The following is a 20077-nucleotide window of genomic DNA, read 5'->3' as shown; positions in this document are numbered from 1 at the left end:
GTACTGTAATCAAATTGATTGACAGTACAAAGTTAGGTGGAAAAGCAAGTTTTGAGGAGGAAACAAAGGGATGTACAAAAAGATATAATGTGAGTGGGCAGAGACTTAGCATGTGTGGTACAATGTGGCTGAAGGTTATCCACTTTGGTAGGAAGAATAGAAAAGCAGATTATTATTTAAATAGTGAGAGATGCTGTGATACAGAGGGATGTATAAAAGCAGTCACGCTACACTGAAAAAAGCATTGGTGAGACCACATCTAAAGTACTGTGTACAGTTTGACCTCTTGGTCAAACTTGCATTGGAGGCAGTTCAGAGAAGGTTTGTGAGGTTGATTCCTGGGCTGAAGGGGTTGTCATGAGGAAAGTTTGAGCAGATTAGGCCTAGACTCATTGGAATTTAGTGATGTTATGAAAACAGCTAAGATTCTGAGGGAACTTGACAAGGTAAATAGTAAAAGGATGTATTCCTTCATGGGCAAATCTAGAACCAGGACAACTTAAAAAAACTTTGCCCATTTCAGGTGAAGGTGATGAGGAGTTTCTTCTTTCAGCAGTTCATGAATGTTCCAACACTCTGCCCTAGAAATGGTGGAGGGTGAATTGTTGAATATAATCAAGGCCAAGTTGGACAGATTTCTTTGGTCTACAGGAGATCAAGGGTATGGCAAACAGGCAGAAAGTGGAGCTGGGACCAGCAAAGATGTTAATGAATGGAAGAGTAGGCTTAGGGGCCTCATGGTCTATTCCTGCTCCTATTTCTTATGTTACTGCTGTGCAGAGGGCCTTCAGAGAAGTCAGAGCTGTTTGGCCAGCTCACCTTGAGAACTGGTTCTGGGACAGTGAGGTGATTACTGCCCTCTTGTGGTGACATAAGTGGGCTGCTGGAATTATGTGAATAGCTAAATTAGGTAATAATGCAGCAGAATGAAGCACTGGTCAGAACCAGATATACATGTAGAATTTTCAATCAAGTTGAGATCTGGGAAAAATCTGCCTAACCTGGAAGGTTAAGAAGTGGGTCCTGAGATTCCATGGAATGAGATCCCCATGATTATGCATCATACTATAAGTATGCTGAAATTATGCATATTGCTGTTTATTACAGGTTGGAGGATGGCACCTCAGAATTTGGGAATAGGAGGGGGCTTTCAGTCCACAGATTGTTCCACCAACTGGACCACAGCTGATATATACTTCAACTCCACTTACCTGCCTTAGTTTTTATAGAGTGACCTAAGGTGCAAAGCTATCAAACATTGTCTTGAAAATGTCAATATTCCCTCAAAACCAATTCTTCTGTGGGCGGTTAAGCAGGGGAGGCATGGGTGTGGTGGTTCGCATAAAGAGTTCCAGATTGCCACTACCCCTTGTGTTTAGAAAGACTGTGTGACTTCATTCCTCAAAACCTATCTACAATTTTAAGATTATGCCACCAGGACCTGCAATCTCAGGCTGTCCCAAACTGCTTCATTTTATTTTTAACTACTGCAAAGAAAGAAATATGCCAGCCAATTTATGTACAAACCACAGGAACACAGTTTACGGTAGATATTTTATGATATTCTAGCTATTTTACATCACAGCCATTGTGCATCATGACAAACTGCATAAAATCTATCCAGTCATTTCACAAAGTCATTCAAATGTTTTGATTGAATTCTTTAAAAAGTTCATTTTTTGGTTTTGTTCCTTGCTGGTATTTACTCCTGATGCTGAGCTGCCTTAACTACTGGTGTCTAAGCAGCAAAGGTGATTCCACAAAGCCATCAGATGTGTGAGCTGGGCATTTCCATAATTTTGACCTAGCCATAATGAAGGAATGGCAGGAATAGATCCTATTCAGGATGACTTACATGACTTGGAGAGGAGCTTGGAAGTGATGATGGTTGAAACTTGTATTAACAAACTTCCACCAATTCTAGAATCAGCTCAGTGGGGCATTTACACCGGTATCAGTCTTGTTGGAATAATCAGCTAGTTATCAGCCAAATGCTAAGAATGCATTACACAGTGCCAAACTGAGTTGGCAAAAGATTAGAGTCCTTTTACAATTGCTATGCAGCTGCTTCCAAATAGAATGGTATCTACCCCTATTCCCCATCAACTCAATTGACCCCAGTCCTCTCCCTCAAAACACAAACCGTGTACAATCTCTGTTTCAAGCCTCCAACATGAACAGCTGATTTAAATCACTTCACATCTGCACAAAAAATGACTTCCAACCACTTTCTCAATAGTCTGGATGGCATAAGGAAGAATCAGATGAAACTGTAGAGATGATTCACTTAAAATGCGTCACACTTAAGAAAACAAAAACCAAACATGTGCTGGTGTTCTTAATCTCAACACTGGTACAGATAAGCACTATCTTGATCCTCAAAACTACTTGACCGTGCAAGATCCCACCGAAAGTTTTTTTTAGACAAACCTCAAGCTTTTAAAACTAGTCTCTTCTTCAATCAACTCAATTCAGCCAGGAAATGAAAAAAACAGTGAAATAGGTTTTGTGCTCTTTCCCCAGATTTCAAGAGCTTTTTAGAAAGAAAATAAATACAAAATTGAGCTTGGTTATATACTTTGGAGAAGTTAACAATTATGGGTAGTGAGCATCTCAAAACAGTTTGGATTTCCATAATGCCTCTAAAAATAAAATATTTCAAGGTGCTCCATAGGAGCATTATCATGCAATATTTGAAAAGGCACACAGAGAAATTAGAACAAGTACCGCAAATTTGGTCAAGGCGATAGATTTCAAGCATGCCAATACATGTGGAAGGGTTGGGAATGGGATTCTAGAGTTGGCAGCAGAAGGGTCACCACCAACAGCAGAGAAATGAAAATAAGAAACGTACAAGAATCCAGTGGAGAACTGTTGGTGATAGATAGGGGTGAGTTAACAGAGGTATTTGAACACAAAGATGTGACTATTAAATATACCGCAAGAGCATGAGCCAGTTTAAGTCAGCAAGTGCATTAGGAGGTTTGGATGAGCTTAATTTTTATTCATTACTTTCTGACTTCTATTATTATTTTAGTCACCAAAATAACAACTCCTCCCTCCCATGAGACTGCTGGCAAATTGGTGCAGCAATGGTGTGAAACTACCATTAATCAGAAGTCAGATACTGACCTGGTTTAGACATACCACTACCTTCAACACTGGGCCAATACTTTGGAATTTCCGACCAAATACATATGCTGTGGGAGCACCAGCACAATGAAAATTCCATTAGTTTGCAAAAACCTACCACCACCTTCTCAAGAGTGATGGGCAATAAATGTCAAGAATGAATGAAAAAAAAATCACGTACAGGAACAAGGTAGGGCATTCATCCACATAAGTTTCTTCTGTTAATTTATTAGCTCATGGTTGAATTGCTACCTCAACTTTAGTTGCTTCATATTCCTTGATACAGCTTAGGCCACAACACTGCTGCACCAGTTTGGCAGCAGTGTCAGGGGAGGAGTTGTCATTTTGGTAATAAAAATGTCAGGAAGTAATGAACAAAAATTAAACTCATCCAAAATTTCTGATGCACCCACTGACTTAAATTGGTTCATGCTCTTGCAGCTAGAGCACATGGCACATGGATGAATGGTTTTAGTTGTTGTATGTTCCCAGCACTACTTGCATTCGACTTCTATGTGCATTAGGAAAGTCCCAAATGCTTCTCTAGTTTGACTAATCTTGGGCTAGGGACTCCCAAATATTCATGTGGCAATTTTTCCCAATAAACTTTGAGAAAGTCCTTGAAATGTTTTCTCTTTCCTCCTGAAGATCACTTGCCATGGCAACACCATTAAATATTAGACTTGTACCAGACTCCAAAAGTCAGGCATACAGAAAATATAGCCCACTTAAATGGAATAGATCAATTGTGATCTATACTTCAGTGCTGGTCTGAGAGGATGTTGACATTGATTCACCTACCTTCCCAAAACATCTGGAAGATTTGTCAGACACAGCATTGGTGGTATTTCTGTAACACTTAAAGATGCTTATGTACATTGTCCATGCCGCTGAGGGTGGAGATTACTGCTCTATGGTAAACTATGATTTTGATGTTGGGTTTGCAGTTTTGGTCTTCAAACACTCTCTTCCTCAGGCAGCTGAGGACAGTGGTAGTGCATTATAGGCAGTGGTTGACTTCATCATAAATGTCTACCCTCAATGAAAATACGGAAAGTGTTCCACATTTTCCAAAGTCTCATCACGGAGCTTGACTGACAGAAGCAGATTGGTGCTATCTACTGCCACTTGGGGGAAGTGCTTCATTTCTAAATATCCTGTAATTTTAAGTGAGTTACCACCTTGAAATGCTGTAGTCCATGGAATAAAGGTACACCCACAGCACTGTTAGGTACTGGAGCTCCAGAATCTTATACACTGTATAAAATACATTTCTAGGATTTTCAACCCTTCTTACACAGAATATGATATTCTACAATGAGAATCTGATTTTCCCCTTGGATCCACTTACCTGAACCATCCAAGAAGAAGAATTAAATATTAGCCAGGTAACCAGGGGGAACTCACAAGGAACACAAAATAATGCTATGGAATTTTTGTGCAAGTTAGAATGCATGATGATTTAAAATCAATCTATTTCATTTTAGTCCTAGAGCAACATGAGAGAAAGGAAACTCAATCTTGACTCCATATAAACATATGTAGGGAATGGGATAAACCTCTAGCCAAAGTATCTGGGTAATATAAACAAAGCTTGGAGCTGAAAGGCAAAGCTGAAATGGCTAAGTTGCTGTATCAGCTAAATGTACAAACAGGCATAGACAACAGTTATATTTTGGTAGAGGAACCAGGTCTCCTTTAACTTTGATTCTTTTGCAGGTCAGGGCAATGAGACTAGACAGGTCTTGGAGATGGCTCACTCTGACTTGTTATTCCAAAATCAAAGAATGTTCGAAGATATTTGGAGCCAAGGAACAAGTTATTATTTGCATTCATATAATTGGAGTTTAAATGATTCACTAATAAATCATACTATAAAAAATACATCTGTGAATCATACTTAGTTTTTGTTGCCAGACTAAAAGTCCATTAATGTGTCAGTAATCACTAAGGAATCCTCTAACAGTGCCCAAATGATAGGATAAACAGGCCCTTGGTCTTATCTGCAAGAATATATGCCAAGCAAAGCGCAACCCTTCAGTATTGCTTTGGCCTTGTCATCCTGAATTAAGGCTTCAAGAGTGTCATCCTGAATTAAGGCTTCAAGCCTCTGACTCAAACCCTCCTCAGCCTCTGGCCAGAGATATGTTTAATACTGAGTGAGTTGAAGAGACTATAAACAAACAAGCTCTGCATTAGAGAAAAATAAAACTTCATTACAGGCAAGTACTGAAGAGAGGATTCTTGTCTTGTTGTCCCCAACAGTCCTGTACCAAAAAGGCAATTCTGAATGACAAAATACACAGACTTCACACAAAAATAATTTATTTAATAAATTATGATATCTGATGAATTGCATTGTCTGAAAATGGAAGGAGATTTCTTGCATCTCAAAATGGGGTTTGTATGCCTTTCCTAACATGACACACTGCTTGGTCAAATGCAGAAGGCAGGAGGGGGCAAAAGAGGGCCAGTTAGGGGGCAAGGGAAGGAGGAAGTGTGAGTGAGAGAGAATTAATTACTTTGAAGTTCAGCCACTCTTATGTGGCAGTAGCCTGATTATAGGCTTTAGTCCTGGAGTAGGCTGTTCTACTCTCAGAAACAGCAGACAAGGTTTTCCTGCTGATTCCCATTCATACTAGGTGCCAAACTGAATTCAGATATTTAAAACATCCTCATTCTTCCTCTTCTCTGGAAACTGTTCTGAAGAAACATTATGTGTCATTAGTTGCAGCTAATCGGACTCCAGCTATGGTCATTAATCTTCTGAAGCTGTGACTCAGCATCCTGCATTTAAGTACTTGTCCCGAGTTTATTGATCATCAGATTCATTCATTTGGGTGATAGTGGGAGCTGCCTTTCAAGAATAAAGTCAAATTCAGTCTGCAGTCTCCTCACTGTGCTTTATTTCAATTAAACCCAAAGCCCCAGAGCTGTGTCCCACTCTTATACTTTTCCCCTCCCCTTAGATACTCTACCCTTTCACCAACCCACTCCCCGTACCCGTGGATAAGGTTAGCTTCACCTCAAAGCCAGACTGTACACCTGGTAAATCTCATCGGGGAAGTCATCCTGCTTCTCCTCTGCCAACACCTGGAGTCCTGCCAGCTGCACAATAGTGTGCAGGGAGTCCAGGTCTCGGCAGACGCTGCTGTCCACTTCGTCCTCAATCACACCCTCCTGGCTCACGTTGTCCTTCACACAGATGATTCCATTTGGCCTAAGACCTTTCTGGCACCTCTTGAGGAACTGGGTAAGGTGGTCATCAGTCAGGTGCCCTGCAACAAGCCCAAGAGAGACTGGAAGTTACAGAATAGTTGTCAAGACTACATTAAAATGGTTCATAGCCTAGTTGATATTCATACAATTATAATGATAGCACAAAAGGAGGCCATTTGTCCCACTTCCTCATGCTCTTTTCCAAAGGCTTGTAATATTTACACCACATCAAGTATTTATTAAATTCTATTTTCAAAGTTATTAAATTTGCTTCCTTTAGGCACTGCGTTCCTGAGTTATAAGAGCTTGCTGTGTAAAGTCACAGGAGCTCCTTTGGCAATTAAACTGAAGTTGTGCGCTCCTATTACAGATACTTCTGCGACTGGAATCTTATTACCCTTTTAAAGAATTTTGCAATTTTTGATACCTTTTAAATCTCCCTTTATCCTTTCCCAAACCATGGAAAATCCATGCATCTACGGTTTCTCCTTACAAATTAAAGCTTTTCATCCTAGTGCCATTCCAGCAAATCATTTCTGCACTTTCACCAGGACACTGACATCTATAATGTGCGACAGTCACAATTGGACAATATACACAAGTACCCCACTTAGCACCACCCTGCAGAGCACTGACTTTTATAATATCCCATTGCATTAAAAAAAATTCCATGCATGCTGTTATGCCAGGAACCTGTTGTGGACCCCAACACTTCCTGATGTTGCACACTGCTCTGCCAGGAATCTGGTGCAAAACCTCAGTTGGTGTTCTTCAAATAATGAAGTGCCCACTGCTTGGTGTGGAGAGGCTGTGAGGAATGATGTTGGGTGACTTACGGCAAGCAGTATGGTCACTCATTGCTGAAATGAAGGGATCAGGGCTTCACCTTGGCCAGCATGGGCACTGACAGCACCTGTTCCATGTGTGGACAGATCAGCTGCATCCTACAATCTCTCTCATCACGTCCAGTTGTATGTGAAGGAACTAGCTGTCTCCACCTTTCCTTGGTTAACAGCACAACACCATTGATCTTATTACCCCAGTAAAACCTCGGGCTGGGGAGAGCAGATGCTGCCGCTTTATGCTGGCCAGGGTTAGCTCTGAGCCGTACATCTCAGTGCCAAGCAGCCAGACGGCTCCCACAGACGCAAACAAAACTGGGCCTTACAGGTAGCCTCTCTACACCAGTGTGTGGGCAAACTCATTTCTGGATCCACGCCGGGTTCCTAGTGGGTGATTCATTGCTGGATTTGCACCAGGCTCCTGGCACAGCAGCAGACAGTCAGAGGTTTGCATCAGGTTCCAACACAGCAGCATTTATAATGCTATCGTAACCCTGTTCAGCACTGATTCCATTAACACTTTCATTCTTGATAAAGAAACCTGAGTACTAAGCAAGATACCAGTGTACTCAAGGCCTAACTAATGTTTTATTTGTAAAGATTTAACATTTTCCCTTTGTTTTTGCAATCTCTGGTTCTTTAAAAAGCAAGCTATTGACCTGATGTAACTAACAGTTGAAAGATTAGAAACAGCCTGTTGTTTCCACACTGTCTAGACTGATAACTGACCACATCCATTGATTATTTCATTTTCCAATGTGTTACTGAGGTATAAACCTCAATATCATCTCAGCTTGGGAGGGGGCAATCAGGATCAACAACCCCCCCTTTACTGAATCTTGCCACGTCTCCATTCAAAGCAACACGTCCATGCTCTTTTGTCATCCTGTGATCTCCACACAGAGTCGCCAAGCACCAAATGAGAAGAGGATTGAGTCTGGACGATTGGTTACCCAATAAACTACTACACTCAATGTTCAGGGTCATGGCAGGGAAGTGGTGGGAGGCTGCTGCACAATTCTATGATAACAGTCTGCACCATTCATTGGAGGCATGATTTACAAATTTACTTCTACAAATGTAACCCCAGACTGAAGAGACCAGAAAAAATAAGGTTATTGGCTCTTAGAGGTGCTATAATGATTGTCCTTACTTGGGTGCACTGTAAGTGCAAGCTGGTGAGTAAATACAGCAGATCTTGGTAATATGAAATAAAAGCAAACTGCTGCAACTACAGCAGTTTCTGCATGAAACAAATCACAAGACAAGTTTCAGATTGTTTACAGAAACATCTAATGGCATTCAATGTTTGGGTGTTATAGTGACCTGTTATTTTAAATGTGGATGCTTTAAATGCCAAGAGCTCTACCCCATTAAGCTCAGACAACAAACATTCAGTGTAGTGAGGCACCAGTGCCCATGAAATGTATAGTGAAAGCTGGTGACTTGTGGTCAGAGAACTGTCAGAACTTCTATTTAATACATTAAAGATATCAGATGAATGTTCACTTCCCATTTTAAACACCTATGTAAAAAGTGTATTTATATAGCTCTTTCCACAATATCAAGGACATTCCAAAGCCAATGAGGTGTAGTTACTGTTGTAGTGAAGAAAATGTAGCAGTCAACTAATACACAGCTAGCTCTCACATTGTAACAATAACCAGATAATCTGTATTTTAGTGCAGATCAACATACAATTATTGTTGAGAACAATCATGCTATAGTGTCTTAGAATAGATTGGATTTTGGTTTATTTTATTTGCAAGACAGCACTTCTGATAATGGAATACTACCTGTACTGGATTATCACAGTACAATGGTTTTATGTTCAAGTCTCTGGAGTGGGATACTAACTCTCAAACTTCGGGCTCAGAGGCAAGACTGCTACTGACTGAATATGATGGCCATATTCATAAAAGAAACTGGCTATGTAACTTGCCTTGCTGAACATGTTTTGAAGCTGTTAGCTTCTTAATTTGTATTGCAGAGAAATACAACCAACTATTTCTCTGCTTCCCAAACTGTCCTATATGGTTACATTGCAATTGCATGCTTTCACTAGTGAAGATGCCAGTGTCACCACTGATAGGAAATCATAATTATAGTATGACAGGTTTACAAACAGTTTCCATTCCTAATGTGGATATGGGATTTAAAAAATGAGACAGAAATATGGCTTTCTAACAGAACTATATAGACTAGATATAGGGAATGAAAACAGAGAACATTGGAAACACTCAGCAAGTTGGAAGCTCAGAAGAATTTCTCTGCAGTACAGATTAAGGAGCTTTTAACCACAAAACAAATGTCAACACAGCAACCTACATATTCATTTTCTGTTATGAGCTGTCTGTTCCTCTTGAATTCTCCATCTCACTTCCATTCTGACTATCTGTGGTGCTTGCATTGTCATGATGAGGTACAATGTCGTCTTGAGGAACAATACCTCATCTTCTGTCTGGGCACATATTAAATTCTATAACTTTGCTTAATTTGCTTTATTTTTGTCAGAATTGGGTCATCCATCCGTAATACTGGCTCAGTTTTTCTCTCTCCAATAGCACCATTTGACCTGCTGTGCATTTCAGCATTTCCTACAGCTTTGCATTTTGCAGCCTCTACATTCTTTTGTTTATGCTCTCTATATCTCTAAATGCCCCTATTTCATAACTTTTTGATTTTCCTGTTCACGTTTCTTTCTCTCCAATTGTCCTCATTAACCTATCAACTAGATTACATCATATACACATTATCCCCTTGGCAACCCAAGGACAACCCTTTCAGAGATATTAGAGACACCAAGAGATTGAAGATGCTGGACTCTGGATCAAGAAAACAAAATGCTGGAGGAACTCAGCGGGTCAGGCAGCATCTGTGGAGGGGAATGGATAGTCAACATTTTGGGTCCAAACCCTTCATCTGCCTTCCCTTTACCTTTTTATACTGACTGTATCCCCTCTTTCAGTCCAGATGAAGGGTCTTGACCCAAAACGCCGACTGTCCATTTCCTTCCAGAGATGCTACCTGACCTGCTGAGTTTCTCCAGCATCTTGTTTTATTGCTTTCAGAGATATTCCCTTTGTCCTGTCCATACCTCCCCACCCTCTCTGCAACTTAAAAAAATTAACTTGTTTTCTCTCTTGCTCAAATCAGATGTCTTCTACCTGAAACATTAATTCTGAAATGCTGCCTGACCTGCTGAGTGTTTTTGCATTTTCGGTTTTATAAATTGCAGATTTCTTGCATCTGAACTTTTCTTTTGATTTTCTAGATGCAAAGAGGATGTTTGTGATAGCTGGAGAGTCCAGAATCTGGGGTCACAGCCATAGGATAGGGGGTATGCCATTTAGAACAGAGAAGTTTCTCCATTCAGAAGGTGGTGAGCTTGTGGAATTCTCTACCACAGAAGGCAGTACAGGCCGAGACATTAAACTTATTCAAGAAGGGAGATGTATTTCTTAATACTAAGGAAATCAAGGGATATGGGTAGAAGATGGAAACAGGGCACTGAAGTAGCTGATCATGCTGAATGGTGGAACAAGTTCAAAGGGGCCAATGGCCTATATCTGCTTCTACCTTCTAGGTTTCCACGGTTCTCTGTTTAAAATAGAGTTTGTAGCCCAAGTTCAATTTTCCTATTCTAACCCCATCCCTAACAGTTTTGGTCAATAACATACCAATCACCCACTGGATCCAGATGACGTCGTATCGCTGGGGTTGGGGGATGAAGTCTTGCAGACCACAGCAGAAGTAGTTGCCCACACGACTGCCCTCCTCCCCCAGGTGGGTCTTGGCCTTGGCCAGGAAACCCTCTGTCACATCCACCATGTCAACAACTTTAAACAAGGGCAGCAGCAATCGCTTGGTAATTCTGCCAATTCCAGCACCGCAGTCCAGCGCACAGCTTGTCCCTGCCTTCCCAGATCCTTCCTGTTGAGAATGGAAAACAGCTTGAACTGCAGGACATCTTACACTCCAGTAGGGTGATAGATGTGAATCTCTAGCGGTTTTGGGGTTGCAACAACCAGCGTTTGTGGTAGAAAAACAGAAAATGCTGGAAGCAGACAGCAGATCAAGCAAGATATCTCCAGAAATACTTTGCATACAATTAAGCTGTTTTTTTAAAAAAAAAGTGTAGACTTTGTTGCAATTTAGGAAACCAGGCAACATTTTTGCACACAACAAGTTTACCAAATAGATATTTCTTTAAAAAAAAATTGGTTAAAGGATAAAAATTGCAAAGTTCACAATGTGGTCTCAATCACACTCACACTCCTATTCCCATTCTGACCTGTCTCTCTGCAGCCTCCTCCACTGCTATAGTAAGGCCCAAAGTAAACTAGTAGAACAACAACTTATCTTCAGTTTGGGGACTTTGCAACTGCCTGGAATGAACACTGAATTCTCTAGTTTCAGGTAAACTACTCTTTCAACGTTTCCCATTATCATACTTACTGCCTTTCTCCCCCGTTTCTTTAGAATGTCTTGCTAACAGTCAGTACTCATATGCTCCTTATTACCTGATCTGTCTTAACCTATCACCATATAGGCTTTTGCCCTAAATCTCATTCCTCCCCCCAGCTGTTTTAAACTGTAAACCCTCCACTCTCCCCCTAGTTCCGAGGAAGAGTTGCTGACAAGAAACATTGACTGGTTTCTCTTTCCACAGATGCTGCTTGACTGGCCAAGTTCTTCCAGCATTTCCATTTTTATTGGCTATTTTAGGGATACAGTAAATACACTGATTCATGGGAGACACTACATTGTAATTGAGCATAGGAATTATCAGAAGCTTGGAAAGTAACCTAACCAGTAGGAATGTAAGCATTGTGGCCACAATTTTTTGATTTGATGATGTCCAAAGTGAAAGCTCTATTCAGTTATGATTACCCGATTCCCATTATTTGTCCTAACACTATTTCTCCAGGGGCAATTTAAATTCACATTTTGTCAGTCTAAGTTTTTGCCAAAATGAGACATATTAAGGCTGGTTTGCAGTCACGAAAGCCAGAAGTTCATACAGTTTTTGTTTGTGTGTGGGGAGGGGGTGTAGTGCAACGGGGGAAGGAGTGGGAGAAAGTGATTTGTAGGTATAAACTTACAAGAACATGCAAAACCTATTAACACAGATGATCATGGAGACTCACCCCAATGAACCGCTGCAGAAACTTCTTGGAGGAATTGATGTCAATGCTGGAGATATGCCCATATCCTCCCAACATGCCATCCACTGTTGGAGGGATATTCTTCCAGTATTTCTTAGCTCTAGAGTAGAATCCTTCCTCATCACCAATCACCTCAGCAGTCATAATGCAGAGTTCTAACTCAATCAGGTGAAAATTGAGATAAAACTAGAAGCCTGTTAATTGGGAAGAGGGGAGGAGAAAGGGAAATGATAAGTAACATGGAAAAAACATGGAACAGTACAGCACAGGAACAAGTTCTCAGGCTCATGATGCCTGTGCTGACCATTACGTTAACCGTAACTATATAAATCCCTCAAATACAAGCTGTGGTAACAGATTTAAAGTGTGGGTTCATTTTACTGAGAAACCTCAAAGGGACTGAGAGTTCAGTATACTAAGAAGCAGCACAGACAGGATAATTGTGCAGCACACAGTACTGCCAGTACAACAATAAGCCATTTTGAGAAATAAATCAAAGGTTACAGGAATAGGACAGGAAGGTTAAATTGATGTAGAAGATCTGCCATGATCTTATTCAATGACAACACAACTCAAGGGGACATGAATGATTTAAGCAATAAACCAACAAAACTGAAACAAATAGTAGGTAAAATTGCAAAAGGTAGTACAGATTTTGACAACTGGGAGACATATAAAGAACAGCAAAAACTGACAACAGATTGCAGGAGCTACAAAAAGGGAACATAAAAATAAATTGCATAAGTCAACTAAGATATTTTTGTTTACATTAGATATTAGCCAGGAGTAATGTGCATCTATTAAAAACTGATAGTTATAATGAAAATAAGGAGATAGTGGACACAATGAATAATTATTGTCAGTATTTGCAGCAGAGAATTGCATGCATAACATCCTGTATCAAGAATGCCAACTCACCAAAATTATGCGAAGCAAAATAACAGAAATGAAAAAATTAAATGCACTAAAAATAACATATTTCAGGGACCAGATGGTTTCCTTCCCAGGATTTTGAAAGTAGATCAGAATAATGGGAGACTATAGAGATGGAATCAGCAAAGTTCTTTCAAGCACTCTTCAATTAGAAAAATTACACAGATCACCCTGTGTTTTATTTCTCGCCATTTTTAAAGTACAAGCCATTGACCAAATATCTGTCAGAAAATTTCAAGAGTCCAGAATTAAGGACAGAGTGACCTAACACCTTGAAATTCTTGAGTTAATCAGATACAGCTAGCGTGGATTTGTAAAGAGTGGAACATACCTGATGAATTTTGTACAGGTGACTAAAGGCAAAAAGGACAGGCAAAGTCTGTGGATATTATTTATGAATTCCAAAAGGCATTACGATCTGGTAGCTTAAAGTTGAAGCTCATAGAATCAAAAGCAAATCGACACAACTGGGAAATTGACTAAATGGCAATTCAAGTGACATCTTTTCTCCCTGTAGAATGATGGTTTGCACTTTGATGGTCTGCGCTTTGATGGTCAACTCCACATTGAACATTTTCTGGTGTGGCTTAAGAGTTCCTTAATGGTATGGCAGTCTCTACCACACTTGCTGCAGATGAAGCTAGTGGGCTGAGGTGGTGCAAAGTATGTTGGGCTCTTTCCTATGGACCACATCCTCAGCCAACTGAGCTTTCCATTTCTCCTTGACTCTTCCAACATCCTCTCGAACTGTCAGCCTCCAAAGACCTTGATCATTAGTAGTTCTTCTAGTTGTCTGTGCCAATGCCCAGCATCATCTTATCTCACTTAAGATTTGCCAAGGCATTGAAGTCCAAAGGATTATGACCCAAAGGCCAGTTCATTCCACAGAATGTCATTGGGAATTCTGCTGCTGGGGCAAGGATAATGGGCATCTACTCACATTTATTGAATGTGACTAGTTCTGTCCTACATGAATATGTAATCAAAAAGCTACAGATGTTTAGAATCTGAAATAAAATCAAGAAATGATAGAAGTACTCAGCAAATGATTGAACAAAACCAACAGTGTTACAGGTGAACCAATACAAAATATGAAAAACTGATTATTCAAGTTGCTACTATCTGCCTACATGAGGATGGGGTGCCATTACTCAAGCTCAAAATGGCCTTTATTAGAATAGTGTAGCGGCCAAAGACAGAGGTCAAAATGAGAGTGGAATGGAAAGTGATGACAATAGGCAACTAGGAACTCAGGATCACCCTTGCAGACTGTTCTGCAAAATGGTCACACAATGTAATACACTAAACTGGCAGAATTGCAAGTGAGTTGTTGCATCAACTGCAAGGACAGTTTGGGTCCCTGGATAGTGGGGAAGGGACAAAATAAAAGGGCAGTTGCAGGGGACAGTGCCATGAAAAGGGGAGTGAAAACAAGGTGTTTGGTGGTGGAAATTACAGAAGATAACCTGTTGAATGTGGAGGCTGGTGGGGTGAAAGGCAAAGACAAGGGGAACCCTATTTTGTTCTGGCTGGGAGGAGAGCAGAAGCATGGAAAATAGAGGAGATACGATTGAGAGCCCTTTAAAAGGGAAGATGTCTCAGAAACACTGGTATGGAAAGTCTCATTATTAGAGCAGATGGGATGAATAAATTGGAAGAATGGAATGGAATCCTTACAGGAAGCAGGGCGGATGGAGATGTAGTCAAGATGGTTGTGGATGTCTGTGAACTTATTGCAGATGTTGGGATTACGTGACCACAAGGGTGGTGCCTGCCACTTTAGTTCTCAATATTACTCAGACCTCTGTCTTTGGCATATTACACCATTCCAATAAAGCCCAATATGAGCGCAAGGAACAGAACCTCATCCTCCATCTAAAAACATTGCAGCCCTTTTGAATCAATATTTAATTCAACAATATCAGATAATCACTCTTTAATATTTGTGTCAGTACTGGCCAATTCGGATGCAAGATCATCCACCAGTAACATTAACTCATTTTGGTTCTCTCCACACGCGCTGCCCGATCTGTACCTCAGAGTTCCAGTGTATTTTTCTCTCTGTTACTGTCATTCATCTACTGCTAATTTCATTCCTCCAGGAGAATTGTTATGATTAACAAGAATTCATTTCCCTTTCTTAGGCGGCACTGAAAGCAATTATGTCACCTGGACAACCTTTGTGTGTACCTTATCACAGACATTCCCTTTGTTTGCTCCATCTCTCCCCCTCTCTGCAACTTAAAACATTTTTCCAGTTCTGATGGACCCAAAAACATTAACTATTTCTTTCTCAAAATTGCTGCTTGACTTGATAAGTATTCCCAGCATTTTCCCATTTTGTTTCCTATTACAGTACTACCATGTTGGAATGGATATTAACGTTACAGATTGCATGCACAAATACAGCTTGGCAAACCTAATGTGAAGGTGACATTCCAACAGCTAATTAGTTTATTAATCGTCAATTCATCTGACTTTTGGAAAATAATGTTTTGCACCTAAAGGCAGCAATGAGGTACAGCAGTGCGAGATGGGCAGAATCAGACCCTAGAGGGGAGAGACTGCAGATGGTGAGGATTGATATAAACAATGGAATAGTGTTTAAATATGAGTATTTTACTGGAACAAATTGTTACAGTTATGACGATCTTATATCATAGGTCTTCTGAAACGAGAATCAAGATGTTTAAGGTGTGACAGATAATCAGGATTTATGATTGGGTCATTGGTCATGTCCCGATAAATGAGATCAATGAAATAAAGTCGCAAGAGAACATTTACAAAACATATATTTCTGCAGAATTTTCAGTTAAAATTGCTAGAAATTGTGCTGAAGCAGTAGTAATTATTTTAAAAAGAAATGGGAGTTGCTACAGGAAGCGAAGACATGTAAAGTGAAAATGTCCGTCATCCATTCAGTTATTTGATTATATTTCATACAGCATGGAGAAAATTAAACGAAAACTAAATCTGTGCATTGCAGGGCTGCAGTGTATCCATCAAACAGACAGTAATGAAATTATTTCCTTGTGGAGCGTTAGGAAGGTTAATCAGCGGTTGTTAAGTTAAAGCCTCAACTGGAACACAGTGAAACGAATGCAGTTTTCTTTTTCGCTAGGAAGGATTCACAGGATGATGGGAAGAGACAGGATCTGCAGCCACCAGCGAATTGGGACACGTCAATTCCCAGAATAGTCTGAGTGCTTCAGCAACTGTGGACCGAGACAGATGGCGAAGAGCCTGCTTCCGAAACTGGAGCTCAGTAAATTCCAAGGCTATATTGGGAAAGCTCTCACCTCAGCAGCCTCGGTGGGAAGGGCAGCGAGAGGTGAATCGCTCGGGGTCTGTGGCTCTCTCCAAATGACAAGTGTTGTAGTCGCCAATCTGATCACTTTGCAGGGGAGAGGCAAAGACCCTCAACAGGGGAGTGAGAGAAGCGGGGGGGGGGGGGGCTCAGCCTGGGGGAGAGCGGAGGGAGGCGAGGACGACCCGCCGGGGAAGGTGGGGGATCGGAGGGGGGAGTGAAGGGACAGCCTACCCGCCCCACAGCTGCCGGCTGCTTCCAGAACCTTCTGGCCCGTAGCCTCTGACACCCGGGACCCCGATGCCCCTGCCCGGACCGCTCGCCGCTCACCCCGCCCGACAGACCTGGTGCTGAGGCGCCGGCGTGTCGCTGAAGGCCGCAGGCTCCCGACTCCTTCACTTTGAACTAACGGCCACTCCACGCGGAGCGCCACCGTCCCCGTCCCGGCAGCAACGTCCCCTCCCCGTGACGTCATCGCGTACCCGCCTCGGTTGCTAATGGCGACGCGTCCCTCTGACATCACTTTAATTGCATTGCTGGCTTTGGTCGCGGAGATGGGTCCATGTTCTGCGCCCGTTGAGTGGCCGTTCGTTTAAAGTGACACACAGACTCACCCTTGCAATGCGCCCCAAAAGTTATAGCAGCCAATGGTGTGTCCCCCCCCCAATTGCTCTACTGTAAATATAGGAAAAACGGCGGCCAATTTATAGACAGCAAAATCCCACAAACAGCATCCAAATGATTGCTTTGTGTGATATTTGAGCGTAGGTATTGGCCTAGAACCTGGGGAGAATTTCCCTCCACAACTTCGAAATAGTGACCTTAAGAACCCAAATTAAAACTCTTCCTGCCATCTCAGTTGGTGTAGAAGCCTCATCTTTGGCATTGCAGCTGGATTGGATTGGATTGGAACGTTGGCCTGGATTCTGTGATCCCGTGACTCTGATGTTCAGAGGCCTGTTGCCAGGCTAGCAATAGGTCAGTGCGCCAAAACAAATGCCCATATCTGATTGAGGGGAAAATTAGCTGGGGGGGGGGGGTCTAATCTCAATAGCTTCCTTCACATTCGTTCTTTTTTCCCCCCCGTTTCTTTCTAATCTATTTCCCTTCCCTTCAAAACCTCCACCTCCTTTAACACAGCCTTACCTTCCTGCTCTACTCTCCTAGGCATGACTATCCCAGTTGAATATTCATAGTCCCTCCTTTAGAGTGATTAGATAACTCAATATAAAACCATTCTTTAAAGTTTTTGAAAAAAATCAGGCCCCCAAGAGATTCTGCTCTGATAAGATTAAAGTTCTACAGTCTGAACATATTCCCCTCTTTGAGAAGTATGTCAAGCAGACAGGGTGGGAGCTTTCCCAATGTAACCTTGGAATTCCAGAGATTTCAACTTCAAAGCCCAGCTGTAGACTCTTCCCGGTTTATCTCAGGGCCGCAGCTGTTGAAACAGTCAGACTATTCCAGTTGACTCATCCCAGTCCACGGTGGCTACAAATTCCATCTGTTCCTTTGTTTTGGCAATCCCAGTATGAAAACTCCTTGATTTCTTTCACACTTATTTCTTCACTTGTTAGCTTCTCATCCTTTGACTGATCTTACCAACACTGGTTTCATTATCATCTGTTAATGGATCTATTGCAGATCCAAAATGTAGAATCTTATTTAATTTTAGGTTTTCAATTTTTCAGGCAGCACAGTGGCAGAGCTAATAGAGCAGCTGCCTCACACCTCCAGCCACTCAGGTTCATTTCTGACCTCTGGAGCCTTCTGTGTGGAGTTTGCAAGTTCTTCCTATTACTATCTGTGTTTCCTCTGGGTGCTCTGGTTTCCTTCTACATCCCAAAAAAGCACATTAGGGTTAATATGCCACTGTAGATTGTCTCTGATGTATAAATAAGTAGCATAAATTGAGATGTGGAATTAATGTAGGATTATTTTAAAAGGGCAGCGAGCACCCAAAGGGATTATCCATGCTGTACAAGTTCAACTCTCCTCTGCAGGCAGATGCTGAAAATGGCTATGTATTTACTCAAAAAAAAGTTTCTACTTTTGATGTGTAAAAACTTCATGCACCACATAGTGGCAAAAACAATAGAATAAGAAACTATATAATCTACTATTATTAAGTGACCAATGACAAGTGGACTCTTCAAATTTAGTGGCCATCACACCTACTTGTAATGACAATGACTGCAGGTGCATACTTAATCGATAGATATCAAAAAGAAATCTTGGCAGATTATTTTCCCTTTTCTTTGACCAAGAATGCTGCTAAAAATTGTGATGTTGCTGAGAATAGATAAAGTGCCACATTCCAAAAATCAAATCTGAGACCTTCCTGGTTTTAAAGGAAAGGACAGAATAGGACACAGCTGGGCCACTATAATGATTAATTGCTTGATTCAGCCTCATATCCAGAGATCAATTTATATTTCTAATGTTTGCCCCCTCCACTTCCTTTGCCCCAGCAATGACAACCACACCTTCAGTTGCCTGGGATCCTAAGCTCTGAAATCTTCATCACAAACTTCTCTGCCTTTCACTCTTAAGGTGCTCCCTAAAACCTCTTTGACCACCTCTTTAGTTACTTTGGATACCTCTCTTACATTTTCCATTCAGTGGTTCAGTGTTAAACTCTGCATGATAATACACTTGTGAAGTGCAGTTGGATGCTTTAGCCAGTAAAAATCCTATTATATATATATATATATATCTATATCTATCTATATATATATCTATATCTATCTATATATATGAAGGTTGTTGCTCACACACAGGGTGCTTGGATAAACTCCAGAAAACAACTAGTATGCACTGAGATATTCATCAACTGAAGCTCACCTCCCTTTGTTTTGCATCTTTCCTACAAACACAGGCTTCCAAACCCAGATGTATTGCAACTCATCTTCAGTGCTCTTCCTCCTTGATGTGTTGCACTTTGAGCCCTTGATTGAGATTTACCTGTGGAGTAATCCTGCATTAAATACCTATGTCTCACAACAGCTTGCTTATTTCTAATTTTTCTCCCCTTCTCCACTACCCTCAACTCTAAGAGAGTAATCCATTACCTTGACCAAGCCGGAACTGTACACCATGATTGCAGAAGCAATTAGTGACAATGACAGGTTCTACTCAAAGCCAAGGAATACTAGAATAACATCCTCCCGAGTCAACAGAATGTTTGCTGTGAATTAGCCATCCAGTCACATCTTCAGCATCAACTCCTCCAAGATGTTTCTGCAAAGATTCACTTGAGTTAATTTGTTCAAGCAGAAGGACATTACAAATGGATCCTGACCTAATGTTCTCTTTATACTTTCTAGCATTAGCTCGAAGAATTGACGTCCAGAGTTGGAACCCTTGCTGATTTTGTTTGGTTGCTCCCTTTTTTGTTTGCCTCTGACAATGTTCACACCCTTATCCAGGACTAACTAACTCAATGTGTTCCAGACTGGTAATGTGACACAAATGGA

The 20077-nt window shown here is 41.1% G+C and overlaps 1 protein-coding gene across 3 annotated transcripts; it reads right to left on the bottom strand.

Moving 5' to 3' along the window:
* Window positions 1-5442: 5442 nt before the first annotated feature.
* Window positions 5443-17074, bottom strand: ntmt1 (N-terminal Xaa-Pro-Lys N-methyltransferase 1). Of its 3 annotated transcripts, none has more exons than XM_052037152.1 (4): window positions 16946-17074; window positions 12344-12555; window positions 10874-11126; window positions 5443-6410 (listed from the first exon to the last, which is right to left on the bottom strand). In XM_052037152.1, the coding sequence occupies exons 2-4, from the start codon at window positions 12503-12505 to the stop codon at window positions 6154-6156; spliced, it is 672 nt and encodes a 223-aa protein (XP_051893112.1). In that variant the 5' UTR covers window positions 12506-12555; window positions 16946-17074; the 3' UTR covers window positions 5443-6153. The 3 variants fall into 3 exon arrangements, with proteins under 3 accessions (XP_051893112.1, XP_051893111.1, XP_051893110.1); XM_052037151.1 differs by having other exon boundaries at window positions 5502-6410; window positions 16836-16971; XM_052037150.1 differs by lacking the exon at window positions 16946-17074 and adding an exon at window positions 13626-14055 and having other exon boundaries at window positions 5502-6410.
* Between the last annotated feature and the right edge of the window lie 3003 nt (window positions 17075-20077).

This window comes from Pristis pectinata, chromosome 23, assembly GCF_009764475.1.
Source record: "Pristis pectinata isolate sPriPec2 chromosome 23, sPriPec2.1.pri, whole genome shotgun sequence".
NCBI lineage: Eukaryota > Metazoa > Chordata > Chondrichthyes > Rhinopristiformes > Pristidae > Pristis > Pristis pectinata.
The sequence above is the reverse complement of the archived record's forward strand: the minus strand, read 5'-3'. Positions and strand labels throughout refer to the sequence as shown.